Source organism: Mobula birostris, chromosome 17 (genome assembly GCF_030028105.1).
Source record: "Mobula birostris isolate sMobBir1 chromosome 17, sMobBir1.hap1, whole genome shotgun sequence".
NCBI classification, from domain to species: Eukaryota; Metazoa; Chordata; class Chondrichthyes; order Myliobatiformes; family Myliobatidae; genus Mobula; species Mobula birostris.
In genome coordinates, this window is record NC_092386.1 from 36,764,836 (window position 1) to 36,781,353 (window position 16,518).

General features: G+C 39.6%; 1 protein-coding gene across 1 annotated transcript in view; it reads left to right on the forward strand.

Annotated features, from left to right (window-relative positions):
• The window catches only part of ostf1 (osteoclast stimulating factor 1), a 49,424-nt gene extending 33,900 nt beyond the window's left edge, over positions 1–15,524 (forward strand). Inside the window, exon 10 of the mRNA XM_072281542.1 lies at positions 14,167–15,524. Within this exon, the coding sequence (XP_072137643.1) occupies positions 14,167–14,225 (59 nt within the window). The 3' untranslated portion in view covers positions 14,226–15,524. The remainder of the gene's footprint in view (positions 1–14,166) is intronic.
• The last annotated feature ends 994 nt before the right edge of the window (positions 15,525–16,518 follow it).

The window sequence follows — 16,518 nt, forward strand, 5'->3', positions numbered from 1 at the left end:
TGCTGGAGCAGACTTGATGGGCCAAATGGCCTAATTTCTATTCCTCTGTCTTATGGTCTTTTACTGAGACATTTCTTGCAGTTATGTTTATCATTTTTAAAAAAAGGACTCAGGGTCCACATGTCATCTTGATCCAGTAAATAATTAGAAGAACAGCACAGAGACCATTTCTAAGTTTGGGGTGGATCTTTGTAAATTAATCTTGGATTCATTTACAATACATAAATGAAATCGTTTAATTTGGAATTCAGAATACAAAACATTGCGCGAGTCAATAAACCTTTTTAATTGTGCTGTAAAACTGAGGAAAAAAAGAGCTAGCAGAAGTACCAGTTTTGTGTCTACACCTTAAATAAATGCACTACTTTCAAGTTCAAGTTTATTGTCAAAGGAGCAGAATTAGGCCATTCACACCATCAAGTCTGCTTTGTCATTCCATTATGATTGATTTATTAACCCACTCAACCCTATTCTCCTGCCTTCTCCCCATATCTTTGACACCTTGACTAATCAAGAACCTATCATTCTCTGCTTTAAATATACCCAATGATTTGACCTCCACAGCTGTCTGTGGCATTGAATTCCATGGATTCACTACCCTTTGGCTAAAGAAATTCCTCCTTCATTTCTGAGCCTCCATTCTGAGGCAGAGCCCTCTGGTCCTGTGCTCCCTTACTATAGGAAACAACTCCACATCCACTCTATCCGGGCCTTACAATATTCGATAGGTTTCAATGAGATTCCCCCCCCCCCCCCCCAATTCTTCAAAACTCCAGTAAGTTCAGGCCCAGAACCATCAAATGTTCCTCATACCTTAGCCCTGTCATTCTTAGAATCATTCTCGTGAGCCTCCTCTGGACCCTATCTAATGCCAGTACATCTTCTCTTTGATAAGTGGCCCAAAAGTGTTCACAATACTCCTTGTGGTCTGACCACTGCCTTATAAAGCATCAGCATTACGTCCTTGTTTTTATTTTCTAGTCCTTTCAAAATGAATGCTAAAGTTGCATTTGGCCTCCTTACTACTGAGTCAACCTGCAAGTTAACCTTCAGGAAATCCTGCACAAGGACTCACAAGTCCCTTTGCACCTCTGAGTTTTCAATTTTCTTCCTGATTAGAAAGTAGTCTACAACTTTATATCTTCTCCCAAGGTGCATGACCATACACTTCCCTACACTATATTTCATCTGCCACTTCTTTACCCATTCTCCCAATCTGTCAAAGTCCTTCTGCAGAATCCCTGCTTCCTCAACACTACCTGCTTCTCCATTTATCTTTGTATTGTCTGCAAACTTAGCCTCAAGGTCATCAATTCTGTCATCCAAATCATTGACATATCATGTGAAAAGAAGTTGTCCCAACACTGACCCTGTGGAACAACACTAGTCACCGTCATCCAACCTGAAAAGGCCCCATTTATTCTTACCCTTTGCCTCCTTCTAGCGAAGTTGAACAACAACTTGGCTGTGCGACATTGTTTTCTAGGTGGGACAGGACGGAGTGGGGGGCTGAGGATACAACATCATTAGTGCCTCAGTGTGAGTGGTAGGTGACATGGAAAGGGTCCACTAAAGCTAGGAAATAGCATTTTGCGCCATTTAGCTGAAGGCAAACCTCTCAGTTCAATCATAATCATATCCTCCAACAGTTTTTTTAAAACATTGCTCTGACTCCTGCAACATTTGACTTCCTCCTGTGCTTACATGAGGTGCAGAACTAATATGACAGGCAGTCCCTCTGCTGGTGTGTGAAGTGTCACTGACAGCATCTTTCTCTATTTCGGGCACTTGCTTTTATCTTGGTGTATTTCCGGCAACAACGGGATATCAAATGGTGTATCAACTGTCCCTTGCTTCTCTTTATCTGGATTTGATTTTAATGTGGTGAGAATTATTGATGGTAGAATCTAACTGTAGGGAAAGAAAACTGTGTTCAAAAGTCGACTGAGCTCCCAAGTACTTCAAACATTCTCAGTGAAATACATTTATAAAAATGTTGTTACATTTTTACAATTGTAAAACAGAAGTAACAGTAAATTCCATTATTCTTTTGACAGAATTTGCAAAACGTATACAATTCAATTCTTGCAGTCGCTTGTCAGCAAGTTTTGTGACTCATCTTCCCTTTTTGGTAGGAACCAAGTAAAATAAGTACCACAAAAGTCTGCATGCTTCCGTGCCCTGTGGATCTGCCACATAACTGACTGATTAGATATTTGCATTGAAGTGCAAGAGTACAAGTGTAAATGCAATATGAATGCTCTCATTTCTCAGGTTTCTCAGCTGGGGTTCTGCAAGAGATCGTGATATAAAAAATAAACGTCACTTTTTGAATTTTGCACAGTGGTGGGCAGTGACCGAGCAGCCCCTTTAACAATCTTGTCAGAGGTCTCTCAGCCCAGTGTGGCAGTGCGCGGTAGGACCACATTTATTTGGTTGAGCCCATTCTCAATGTTTGACGCAAAATAGGGGAGGCCGTTGATAATTGGAGAGCACAGAGGGGAGGACAGTAGGCTGATGAGCAGCACTGTATTGTATGGAGGGGTGGATGGCAGGCTGATGGTGAGTGTCGTATTACACTAAGGGGAGGGCGATAAGCTGGTGGTGAGTGTTGTATTACACTAAGGGGAGAACGTTAGGCTAATGTGAGTGTTGTATTACACTAAAGGGAGGGCGATAAGCTGATGGTGAGTGTTGTATTACACTAAGGGGAGGGTGATAAGCTGATGGTGAGTGTTGTATTACACTAAGGGGAGGACGGTGGGCTGATGGTGAGTGTTGTATTACACTAAGGGGAGAACGTTAGGCTAATGTGAGTGTTGTATTACACTAAGGGGTGGATGGCAGGCTGATGGTGAGTGTTGTATTACACTAAGGGGAGGGCGATAAGCTGGTGGTGAGTGTTGTATTACACTAAGGGGAGAACGTTAGGCTAATGTGAGTGTTGTATTACACTAAAGGGAGGGCGATAAGCTGATGGTGAGTGTTGTATTACACTAAGGGGAGGGTGATAAGCTGATGGTGAGTGTTGTATTACACTAAAGGGAGGGTGATAAGCTGATGGTGAGTGTTGTATTACACTAAGGGGAGAACGTTAGGCTGATGGTGAGTGTTGCATTACACTAAGGGGAGGACAGTGGGCTGATGGTGAGTGTTGTATTACACTAAGGGGAGAACGTTAGGCTAATGTGAGTGTTGTATTACACTAAGGGGAGGATGTTAGGCTGATGGTGAGTGTTGTATTACACTAAGGGGAGGGTGATAAGCTGATGGTGAGTGTTGTATTACACTAAGGGGAGGATGTTAGACTGATGGTGACTGTTGCATTACACTAAGGGGAGGACGGTAGGCTGATGAGCGCAAGTGTGTTTCCTGAGCATGGAAGAGACTCATCCAGCTTGGGCTGTGGTGTTAGCCTCTCCATCCCCCAACTTCCCCTTGGCACCACCGACTGACTTATGGGAACGAGCAAACTCTACCGGTGTAGTAGAAAATTGGAAGGAAATTTTCATTCTAAAGAAAGTCTGGGGTCTTATTGAAAACCACCTGGAAGAAGTGCAGAACAAAATTGAACAGTATTTTTCCTCTCTTTCAACACAAGTGTATGACTGGGTGAGGGGCCCTTTCTCTGAATCTTCTGCTTAGCCTGAGAACTTGATTTTGAGAGAGGAGGAAGAACTTCATGAGCTGCACTCTGATTATGCACTAAATATGAGATTCACTGACCTGCCCCAGACAAGTTATGGATTTCTGCGAAAGAAGCGTATCCTGCCATTCATAGGAAAGCAATGAACATTTTACTGCAGTTTTCAACTTTTTACATGTGCGAGCAAGCTTTTTCTTGTTTAACTAGCATCAAGAGCAAGGATAAAAATCGTCTCATTTCAGTTGAAATAAATGATGTTTATTTTCTTTTATCTTTTTTTAATCTCGACCTCTTGCAGAACCCCAGGTTCCCGGGGAACTCTGGCTGAGAAATCCTGCACTAGTCTACAGCTACACTACTATAAGGAATGTCTATTGTTCCTTCCTGAGATCGCATTTTGGCAAGTCGGATCATTTGGCTGTACTCCTGCTGCCTGCATAACGAGCAGGGCACCAGACATCAAGGCAACTAAGAAGTGGTCATGTGAGGTTGAGGAATGGTTATAGGTTTGCATGGAGTCAGTGGACTGGGCTGTGTTCAAGAACTCATCTGAGGACCTGAATGACTATACCATGGTCATTACGGACTTTATTAAAGCAGCTGCAGATGAGTGTGTCTGCATGAAATCACTCAGGGTTCTCCCCGATCAGAAGCTCTGGATGAACAATGAAATCTGGAACCTGCTGAGAGCCAGATCAGAGGTATTCAAGTCTGGCGATCAAGAATGCTACAAGAGATTCAGGTATGATCTCCGGAAAGCCATCTCTTGGGTGAAGTGGAGATTCTGGACTAGACTCAAATCACAAGGGATGCTGGACAGCTGTGGCAGGGTTTGAGTACTATATCCTCTTACAAAACAAAGTTTTGTGACGGGGGGACTGCAGAGCTTCACTTCCAGATAAGCTCAATGCCCTCAGTGCTTGCTTTGACCACCAGAACAAGGAGGAACTATTGCACACCCCCATGTCTCCTGATGATCCCTTGGTCTCAGTATCTAAAGATGATTTGGGGGCTGCCCTCAAGTGAGTGAATCCAAGGTAAACATCCGGTCTGGACGGAGAACCTGGCTGGGTATTGAAGACCTATGCTGACCAACTGGCTGCTGTATTCACAGGTATCTTCAGTCTCATGCTCTGGCAGTGTGTGGTATCCACCTGCTTCAAGCAGGTTTCAATCGTACTGGTACCCAGGAAAGAGTGTGGCTACCTGTCTAAGTAACTATCGCCCAGTGGCACTTTCAAAACACTTCATCACCGTGGATGTAAGGCTGGTGTTGAAGCATATCAGCTCCTGTCAGAATAGTGACTTGGGTCTGCCCCAATTTACCTACTAAAGAAACAGGTCTACAGCAGATGCCATCTCATTGGCTTTTCACACAACTATGAAGCATCTGGACAGCAAAGTTGCATACATCAGGATGCTCTTTATCGATTACAGCTCAGCATTTAACACCATCGTCCCCTCAAAAGTAATCAGTGAAGTCCCAAGACCTGGGCCTCAGTATCCTGTTGTGCAATTGTACCCTGGATTTCCTCCCTTGTAGACCCTAGTCAGTTTGGATTGGCAAACACATCACCACGACTACAATTTCCGTCAGCACAGGAGCACCACAGGGATGTGTACTTAGCCCCCGGTCTATTCGCTTTACACCTATGACTGTGTGGCTAAGTGCAGCTTCAACACCATATATAAGTTTGCTGATGACACCACTGTTGTGGACTCTATCAAAGGGGGTGATGAATCAGCAAACAGGAGGGAGGTTGAAAACTTGGCTGAGTGATGTAATAACAACAATCTCTCAATCAGTGTCAATAAGACCAAGGACGTGATAGTAGCCTTCAGAAGAGGGAAACCAGATGTCCATGAGCCAAACAACAGGAATTCTGCAGATGCTGGAAATTCGTTAGGCCTGACGAAGGGTCTCGGTCTGAAACATCGACTGCACCTCTTCCTAGAGATGCTGCCTGGCCTGCTGCATTCACCAGCAACTTTGATGTGTGTCCATGAGCCAGTTATTATCAGACAATCACAGGTGGGGAGAGTAAGAAACTTTAAATTCCTGGGTGTTACCATCTCAGAGAATCTGTCCTGGACCCATCATGTAAATATAATTATGAAGAAAGCACAACAGCACCTCTACTTCCTCAGGAGTCTGCAGAGGTTCCGTATGTCATCGAAAACCTTGGCAAACCTCTATAGGTGTGGGTGGAAAGTGTGCTGACTGGCTGCATTATGGCCTGGTTAGGGAAAACCATTGCCTTTGAGTGGACGATCCTACAGAAGTTAGTAGATTCAGTCCAGTACATCATATGTAAAACCCTCCCAACCTTTGAGCACATCTACATGAAACATTGCTGTAGAGAAGCAGCATCCATCATCAAAGATCCTCACCACTCAGGCCATACTCTTTTGTTGCTGCTGCCTCAGGTAGAAAGTACAGTTGCTTCAGGACTTGCACAACCAGGTTCAAGAGCAGTTTCATGCTCTTTATTGCTATTTATATATGCATTTACAGTTTGTTCCTGTGTACAGTTGTTGTTCTATAGATTTGTTAAGTACACCTGCAGAAAAAGAATCTCAGGGTTGTATGTGGTGGCATTTATGTACTCTGATGATAAATTTGACTTTAAACTTTGATATCAATCAAAACTGTGTTCCTGATGGCCACGTCCCCTGTGCTCGAAGTCCTACACTTACTTTCCATTAAGCAATGCCTCGATTTTTAAAGGCTTCGCCCTTGATTTCAAACCTTTCTATGGCTTCATACCTGTGATTCTCAGGTTGTTGTCATTTGCTCCAGCTATATAACCACTACTCTTGTACTCTACCTACTATGAACTTATTGATCAGCTTTTAAGTTCATTAGTAATTGCATCAAGCCCTTAAACTCTACATTTCTTCTCTAAGTATCACTAATCCTTTACCCTTCAAGCTTTTAGTCATCTAACCTATTACTTCTTCATATTGCTAACAGTAAAATTGCACTAGCTGATGCTTCTGTGAAGTTCTTAAGGCACTGTGTCACACTGAGGGCACTATATACATAATAGCTTGTTGAATACAGGCAGTCCCCGGGTTACGAACGAGTTCCGTTCCTGAGTCCATCTTTAAGTCGGATTTGTACGTAAGTCGGAACAGGTATATCCGGTATTACTTAGCGTCAGTTAGTCAAACATTTGTCTTAGTATATAGTGTATATTTTACCTTTCTATGCATATAAAACACTTCAGAAACGTATGTATTTCAATAATTAAATCAGTGTGTTGCTTAGTAATAATTGTAGCTTTCATCGGGGCAGGGCCTTTCACATGCTCCATTATTCTCATTTTATCCTTTAAAATTGTTCTGATCATTGACCGACTGGAGCTTAACGCTTTTCCAGTGACTGGCATTTCACTTCTTTCTGATTGCTTGATTATTTCCACTTTATTTTCAATCGTGATTGTTTTCTGTTAACGGAACAGAAATACTGCGGATTCAGCAGCAGCGGGTCCCGTGCTGCCCCGGGTCCTAAAGTCCACCCGCACTGAGACAGGTTAAATGGGACAAGTGGGGGCGGTGCTGACTGGAAAAGGGGAGGGGGGGTTGTCAGGGTGTATTTTGCTAAGAAAAATTTAAGCCAAATACAAAGTTACACACTCAACACAGTGTTAACGGCAACGACTTAAGATGGTGGACGGCGTCATGATCCGACTTAAAATGGTGGCCGGCGTTCTCCTTCCTCCGTTCATAAGTACAAGTTGTTCGTAAGTCGGACGTTCGTAACTTGGGGACTGCCTATATTACAACTCGAAACACTGAAATACCCACATGATAATCAAGTTAGAATAGATTTCGTAGCAAAGCCTTCAAGGGTGGCTTAGGAAGAAATGTGAAGCTGATTTTTACTTTCTGTGACTTCAGAAGAGATCATCAATAATGACTGGAAGGCTGCAAATATAATACCAATATTAAAATGGTAATATATACAAACCTAGGATTTGTATATTGGGAACCAATAATGAGGGGGCCGAAATTCCAAAGCTCTTTTGACATCACTACCTTGGATCTAAAGAGCATAAAATCTGAAAGATTATTTGAGGAGATCAAGGCTACATCATTCTTGGCTCACTCAATCTGACTTCAGAAAATATCAGTAAAACCCATACAGACAATTGTCTGAAGTGATCAAGATTAACAGAATAAATAACAAATTGGGTACCTGGATTCAGTACTAGTTTAACAATAGAACTATGATAGGTTTTCCATATTAAAGATCAAACTTTTGTTTAAAAGTGCCAAAAATTTACAATGTAAATCATAAAATAAGAAAAAATAAATGATTGAGAATAAGCTGTCACTAAAAATTCATGAAAATGTAGACTTGTACATTTGATGCAGGGCTGGTGGAAAAAATGGTTGACGCAGAGAACAATTTTTCACCATTCTTGGGTGTATTAATACCCTTTGAAAAATGAATCTCTTCATTTCAATAGAACTTCAATCTGCCTTAGCAATACCACAAATGATGTAAAATACAGAGTGACAAGCAAAATAAGTTTACTGTAAGATTTTTAAAATCTCACTTGTCTGAACTTAATTGATAGAAGTGGATTTTATTAATCCTTTTTCCCTGAACCCATGTTAGTTACAGGGTGAACTCCCAATCTGTGTTATTGTTGTCACAAAAAAGAATTAGTGACCTCCGATCTCAAAGGTGTTGCATACACCTTGATTCTTTTGCGTGTGGAGATTAAGATCACAGTCACTCTCAAATTCCTAACTTCTAATTTCTTGCTGATGTCAACTACTACATGTCAAATTTCCCATTAGGGCAGTCATCCCGACTTCATGTTGATGGAGAGGAAGTTTTGTCTACTTTACCTTCAGCCTATACTGGTAGGCAGAGTCTGCCCTGAGGTAAACCTGCGTTGCAGCTCTCTGCAAGTGCCGTATTTAGGGACTGCATTTATGTCACTACACAAATCCTGGTTAGAGAGTCTCTGTAGCACCATCTCCCCCCACATCCCAACTCTTGTACAGCTAACATGGCTCCTGTGGATACAACCCTTTACCAACCTGTCCAGGTTCCTCTGACTCCCACAGGAAAATGCTCCCATCACTGTAGCATCCATTCTGTAGTGACATAGACCTTGAGCTGGAAGATTACTGCTTGTGTATGTCTGTATAAGAGCAGGCTGCCAGGATCATGTTTACTGTATTTCATGCTGAGAACTGCAAGACATTGTAATAAGTCAATAGGAAACTCAAATGCTAAAACCAGCAATGTCTATTTCAGCACAATATTATAAAGAAAAATTCAGTAACTGTGAACTTCATTTCATTTTGAAACTTCCACTAAGAGCTATGAGTAATACACAGTACTGTAATCCCAAAATAAACAGTTTAGAGCAATTTCTAGATTATGATTAGAATTCTTATTTTAAAACTCCACTCTTAATAAAACTAGCCGCCTTTAGAAACTAGTCTTTTTATTTATGTTGCCTTTACTAAGTATGTAGCATTTCTAGAACTATTGTTTATGACTTCATGTGTCATAATTCTTAGAATAGATCAAGCCCATTTAGAATGGGTGAATACTCTCCTATTGTGAATAATTTCCAAGTAATAGAGCACAAAAGGTTATACTTCCTGTCCCTAGCCATTTCATCACTATATTTCTGCTATGTTGTTTTTAAAATGTTAAATAAAACAGATTCTTTTGTTTAGCAGTGTTCAAAACTGAACTCTGAGAAAATGAAGATTCAGTGCATGGAGTTAGACTTCAAAGAGCATGATAAGATTGGCACTCAAACTTCTCGACAGGGTTTAAGAGGAAGCAAAAATATGAGGAGAAGGAGATTGTGATGCTATACAAAAGTTCCCATGGGCAGAACTTTAAACTAAAGATATAGCATTAACTGAGCTGAGAGAGAAAAGTAATGATGAAAAACTAGTGCTGTATGGAATTAGTCCACAACATGATGCTTGAGATAGAAGGAAATAAATTTTAATTTTCTATTAAGAAAAATTATATTACTATGAAGATTATTTTATGCTCAGGCAGTAATCTGTTTAATGGTACTAATTGATATTAAGGAGGTAAACCCGCGTTGCAGCTCTCTGCAAGTGCTGTATTAATCAATAGCATTTACAAAAACAACGATGATAAGCAACCAAGGTGCAAAAGACAGACTATGCCGATAAAATAATACTGAGAACATGACTTAGATAATGGGTGAATACGTCATTGAAGCAGCAGTGATAGGTTCAGTAAAGTAAAGAAATTTTAGAAGTTACGAAGTAGAGAAATTGAATCTCAGAACAAGTGGAGTAACCAAAAATGTATCTAAGGGATATGAATAAAGGACTATGGTACAAGTAAGCACTGTAAGACAAGAGAATTGCCCAAATTGGTGAAAATTGGAAGGAAAGAGTAATAGCACTGACAGAGTGTACTGTTCATGAGTTGAATCTCATGTTGGAAGTCATAGTGCAACTACAAAGTAGAAGGTTTCACTTCTTGGTATATTGACAAAACTTCTGAAACCAGGAGAAGGCAGCACGGAAGGGAGAATTTCACATGAATTGAAACGGAAACCACAAATTAAAGTAAAATTAGAACAGAAAAGGAAAAGATGTAAATAGAATTGAAAGGAAGAAATCCAGGAAAGTGAATAAAAGTTCAGGCAAAATTATTGACATTTGAATGACCGTAAAAGGCTGCTTCAAACTGCAAGAGAACAGCATCAAATGGAGAAAGAAGAAAAATAAACTTAATTTAGCAAGGAGCTTTTTTCCAAAATAAAAGTTATAAATATATTACAGAGAAATGCAGAAGAAAAATAAGAATCAAAGTTCCAAAATCAGATGTCAAGATTGTCTGATGTTGTGAACGTACAAAGAAAAATAAATATCAAATTGGAGTGTAAAGGAGGATAAAGAAAATCTTAAAACCGTCTCATCAGATAGCCTCGTCCATTGTGTTTGCTGTTAACCAAGTCTCAATGCAACAAACTATTAAGATCTGCCTCTGATACAGCCGCCTTGCCCTGAGATCATCAATCCTATTTTTGACAGAATATAGTACAGGTCGCCCTTCACTAACCCGGCTACCTATAATCCAGTTCCTTTGGTAATCCGGCACTGATTTCATTTTTTTCGCGCAACTATGATTTCAGATTTCCGGGGCCACCGTACCAATCTGCTGTGCATTGTTTTGGTTGCGCTAGATCTGTTCACGTGTTGGGGCACTCTTGTAAGCACAGACAGGGGATTCCTGCTTGTTTTCCTGCATTTATTAATATCATTTGCATGAAGCGCAGCTGCCTGGCACCGGCCATCTCACCTGCTGGTTAATTCCTGTACATTTACCTGTACCCTTTATTTTATCTGTGCCTGTACAGTATAATACTTTAAAATTTCACTTGCTACTCATTTAATATTTCTGTTTCATTACTATCTAACAAGTACTGATTTACATGATATTTTAAAGGTATGATGAGGCAGTAGGCTATTGCTTAATGTGATCCTTCTGTAATTCGGCATTTTCACTAATCCGGCACTCCTCAGGTCCCAATGGTGCTGGATTATAGAAGGTCAACCTGTATTAATATAGTATTAATGGTAAGACTGTTGGCAGTGTGGAGGATCAGAGGGGTCTTGGGGTCCGAGTCCATAGGACGCTCAAAGCAGCTGCGCAGGTTGACTCTGTGGTTAAGAAGGCGTACGGTGTATTGGCCTTCATTAGTTGTGGAATTGAATTTAGGAGCTGAGAGGTAATGTTACAGCTATATAGGACCCTGGTCAGACCCCACTTGGAGTACTGTGCTCATTTCTGGTCACCTCACTACAGGAAGGATGTGGAAGCCATAGAAAGGGTGCAGAGGAGATTTACAAGAATGTTGCCTAGATTGGGGAGCATGACTTATGAGATTAGGTTGAGTGAACTCGGCCTTTTCTCCTTGGAGCAATGGAGGATGAGAGGTGACCTGACAGAGGTGTATAAGATGATGAGAGGCATTGATCATGTGGATAGTCAGAGGGCAGAAATAGTTGCCACAAGAGGACACAGGTTTAAGGTGCTGGGGAGTAGGTACAGAGGAGATGTCAGGGGTAGGTTTTTTACTCAGAGTGGTGAATGCGTGGAATGGGCTGCCGGCAATGGTGGTGGAGGCGGATACGATAGGGTCTTTTAGATAGGTACATCGAGCTTAGAAAGATAGAGGGCTATAGGTAAGCCTAGTAATTTCTAAGGCAGGACATGTTCGGCACAACTTTGTGGGCCGTAGGGCCTGTATTGTGCTGTAGGGTTTCTATGTTAACCAACTACACATTCGCTAACAAGATGGCAGGCAGAGGAGGCCTCATCCCTCTGTGCTTCAGCTTGGTTTGAATTCCGCCTCTCCTGCTGCGTTTTCAGCTTTGGCATTGACCCTTAAGATGCCGTACTTAACTGCTCCGCATTTAACTGTTGAGCCTGAGATCTCAAGATCATTGTGTAGTCCGTTGTTCGGAGGAAACTTACATGCTGCAGATTGCAGTGATAGTGGTTTAAAAGCAGTGTAGTTAAGAGGAAGGCTAGTATAATTTCCTGTAACCTGAAGAGAGTCACCGATGCACACCAGCGCCATCTTGTAGTGTTCATACAAACTAGAACAAGTAAAGCTGGCCATGATACGTATGAATAGTTTAGTAGTAAATTAGCAGGTGGCATATCTTTGGCATGTCTGCGGTAACTGCTGTACTTTTTTCAGTTGTGTGTGGGTGCTGATGATTACAGAATAGATGAATGTCGACCTGAGTATGATCCCCATCCAGTGAGAGGAGATTAGAGAATATCAGAGGAAAGTGGTTCTTTCAATGGTTGCATACAGGTAGAGGTGATGGAAACTACCTTTATCACAATCACTGTTGGGTGTTCTGATATAGTGGAAGGGCTAGAAACTGTTCGGAAGGATTCCAATGAGTAGTTTGAGGAAAGGTTGAGACAAAATTGCCAACCACAACACATTCAAGGAACTGAGGGATACAGTAATAAAGGATTAATAATGAGGGTTGCATTGTGCCAAGAGGTGGTATTTAAGATGAGTTGTATTACTTGTAGATACGAGGAAAATCTCACAATGACTGCCAAAACTAAGCAAATTTGGCTGAATGTTTAACTTAGTATTTTTACTGTCAATTCCACTCAAAGAATAGACTTTCTTCACAGGAGTCGGCATCTCATTTTATTCTAATAAATTTCTCTGCTCATAAACATAATTTGAGGGTTATGCCAAGTTATCCAATTAAAGTATAATCATGAGTGATTTCTTTAAATATTTTCCAATTAGGTATTTAATGTAATAGTTATGGGAATTTAATAAGCGTTTTTTTGCCTCCAGTTATTCATCAGCCTAGTTTTTTGTTAGTGGAGTAACCTTTACCTGGACAAATAATGCAGTTAACTCTGATAGTTTCTAACGAGCTAGAATTCTCATGCCATTGGGCCTAATGATATGACATTTTATAGCACCTTATAAATTATGAAAGAAGACTCTAGGCATTGATTACACACACTGTTACTTAAAATGCTCGGCATTGACACATTTAAATCTTGATAACTTATTTTAGTTAATAAATATGACAGAGTTTCAAGTTTAAGACTAAGTTTAATCTTGTGTATTATTCCAATCCCCTTGAAGGTTCTTGTGATTAATTTAGTACATGAACCCAAAACTCTGTATAGAACAAAATCAGAAAATACCAAAACACTCATCAGTTCAGTTCAGATAAAGTAGTTTCAGCCTGAAATATTAACTCCCTCCTTCCACGGAGGCTGCCTGACCTGCTAAGTGCGTCCAACGTTTTCTATTTCTTAATTTCTAGCACCCGCAGTTTTTCGATTTTTCATTTTTTGAATGTAAATTCTGGGACAGATATAAGCCCAAAACTTATTCACTGATGGTTAAATCCACTCTGCTGCTGGATTCACTGTGCAGGTTACTGGTAGAGTAGAATGTTGCTCGTTTCCCCAACAGTTATGTTGGGAGATTGACTACGAGATCCTATACCAGGTTAGAATCATTGACATAATGGAGATTGCAGAGAAGAAAGATATGAAGGTGATATTTCTACTATTTGTTGTTTGCTCAATGTATTCAGTTGTTCAGTATTTTTTGTAAAATATATTCTAATTATGAAAAATACATCATTTTAAATTGGTGTTAATTGTTTCTGAGAGACAGAGTGATCAATGAGAAACTTTCAACTAGTTTGATAGCTTGGAGTGCTGACCAAACTGTGGGTGTGACTTTGTTGGGCCACTCATTAATGTTGTATGAAGTCCTGCTGTTCTGGGATTTTGTTTCATGGTCCCAGGACACTCGCCAGAATTGGGTAAGTTTGAGAGAGTGGTGTTTGTGTGATGCAAGCTTCTGCCAAAGAAATACAGGACAAGTTTTTAGACAACAAGGTGATATATTTTGTCTCTTTTGAATCTTTCTATTTGCATTCTTGCATATGTGTAACTTAGTAAACACCTCTCCTTTTCTTTTTAGGCATCATAAGGACTGCAAGTAATGCAGAGGAATACCTTGATGATGAAGACTCTGATTAAAGTACATTCCAATGTTAGAGCATCAAACTTGTATCAATATTCCCCTGTTTGTTTGCTTGCAATTTTATAACTACATCATTATCATGGAAATTTTTACACTTCTGTGCTGATCATGTAGTTTCCGTTTAGGCAAATGCTATAATTTTCTGAATGCTTTGCCCCTTCCCTACACCCCCAGTAGGAATGAGCTTTTACTGCTAGTTTTTATTTGAAGAATTAGATTGATAACAATTTCATTCATTTATATCTCAGCTTTGGAACAAAATCCCCAGTCTGAAAATCCTTTATTTGGAGAATATTTCTAAATATAATATATCCAGTGTGACAATCAGAATGAATTTGTTTGAAAACTAGTTTGTGCTTTTTTCACCAAACCAGGTTTATGTATATATTTAACACAGGGCATCATGAGATGTTTGTTGTCTGCTTTGTCTAATCAGCACAAAGCACAAGACAAAGCATATATTTTCCGCTGTATAGCTCTTGAAGCCCTGACCATAGTTACCACAAACCAAAGTATGACTATCCTTAGTATTTAAAAAAACATTTTAATGGGTACTTTAAAACATAAACGTAGGAATTATCATATTTCTTCCTACATCCACACATGGTAATTGAATTTACTTACCACAACCCAGTTACAACTACTGCCATAACTCTGCTGTTTGGATGCTTTTACATCGGTACTCTGTGCATCCTGTAAAGAATTGCCTTGTTTTGAATGACAACTGCAAACAGAGCTTTTTAACTGTTGGAAATAACTATCCATGTGGGTCCTCAATTTTCTTCTGATAGTTATGCTACATGAAGCTAATGCAAGAAAGGGCATTTTGCTACTGGCTTTCTGAAAATGGTGGACTGGCAGCTCATTTAAGTCAGTGGAGAGTTTTGCCCGAGTCTGATTTATTGTTAAGTTGCTCCCTCAACCCTTTACGTACTTCTTGTTATCATTAACTAGACAAAAAATGTGTAAATATTTTGAATGCCCACATCTGGACACACAAATACCAGTTGAAATGTAAAATGAGCCATTAGGTTTGGCCATGGTTTGAATACTGTACTTTTTACCTCATCATATTAAATATATATCATTGAAAAGTTCTACTAAAGGAATATAACTTTTCATTCTTGTCTAACTTTAGAATAAAGAGATTACTGATTTTACCCAATTTCCAATCAGAACTGAGAAGTGCAGTTATGGTATCACCTGATTTGAGGAAGACTCTGATCAGGCAAATTGCTTGGCTTCATTAAAAGTAAAAACTAATTAAAAATGGAATAAAGGAAATGCTTCAGAAACCTCTGTATCATAAAGTGTCCTGTTCTGTTGGTCTCATTCATATTAGTATGTATCTTATCATTTGATCTTCACTGTACTCTTGTTAACTTTTACCTCTTAGTTGGTTTTATCAATTATGAGAGTTGAAATCATAAGTGTAGAAAATCATAGGATTTGATTTGTGACAGAACAAAAGCTAAAATTTCAGAGATTGCTTATTGCTTTGTGATCTCATATTCTTTTTAAAAACCTAATGCTTGAATCCAATGAAAACTGGTGAAAAATGTAATTTTCAATATGAGATGTGAACATATCTCTCCAATGAATTTAAGATTTTGAGCACTAAATTAATCTTTGCCACTGTTAAATTCCAGGTCCGTCATTTGTCGCAAAAAAAACAAAGTTCCATTTTGAATATTTTGCTGCATAATTTAATGTATGATGTCATAAAATTGCTGCCTCTGCACATGGAATAAATTGAACAAAATAGAACATTGGAGTTTTGTTAATAGCACAAAGTACAGTTGAGCCATGAAATATTGCTCCCCTTCAGATCACTACATCCATCAGTGGATTTAGAAATCACTTCAGCTTTGTAAAGCCTGAGTTATAGAAGCAGGATTTTTCATATTGCCTCTTATGCATACTGTGCCATTAAGTGGGATCATAGTTGATCTTTTATCTCATCACAATTTGCTACCTAGCCTCTTAAGATCTACAAATCTATGGATCCCTGTTTCAAATATGCCCAATGAGGCCTCTTTATATTACCCCAAATACTGTATACTGTAATCTTGTTCAATAATTTTTTGTGTAACAAGGTGTTGCAAGCCTGCTGAATGTCCAAATATACTGTATCAATTATTTGGCTTTTATTTATATTGATGGTTACAACCTCCAAACAAAATTTCCAAAATATTTGACATATGCTTTAATAACTCCAAGTAGATTCTGCCCAGTCCTATTACTTCAAATGGCATATTACAGTCTCATTATGGATTCCTGCTATTTCCC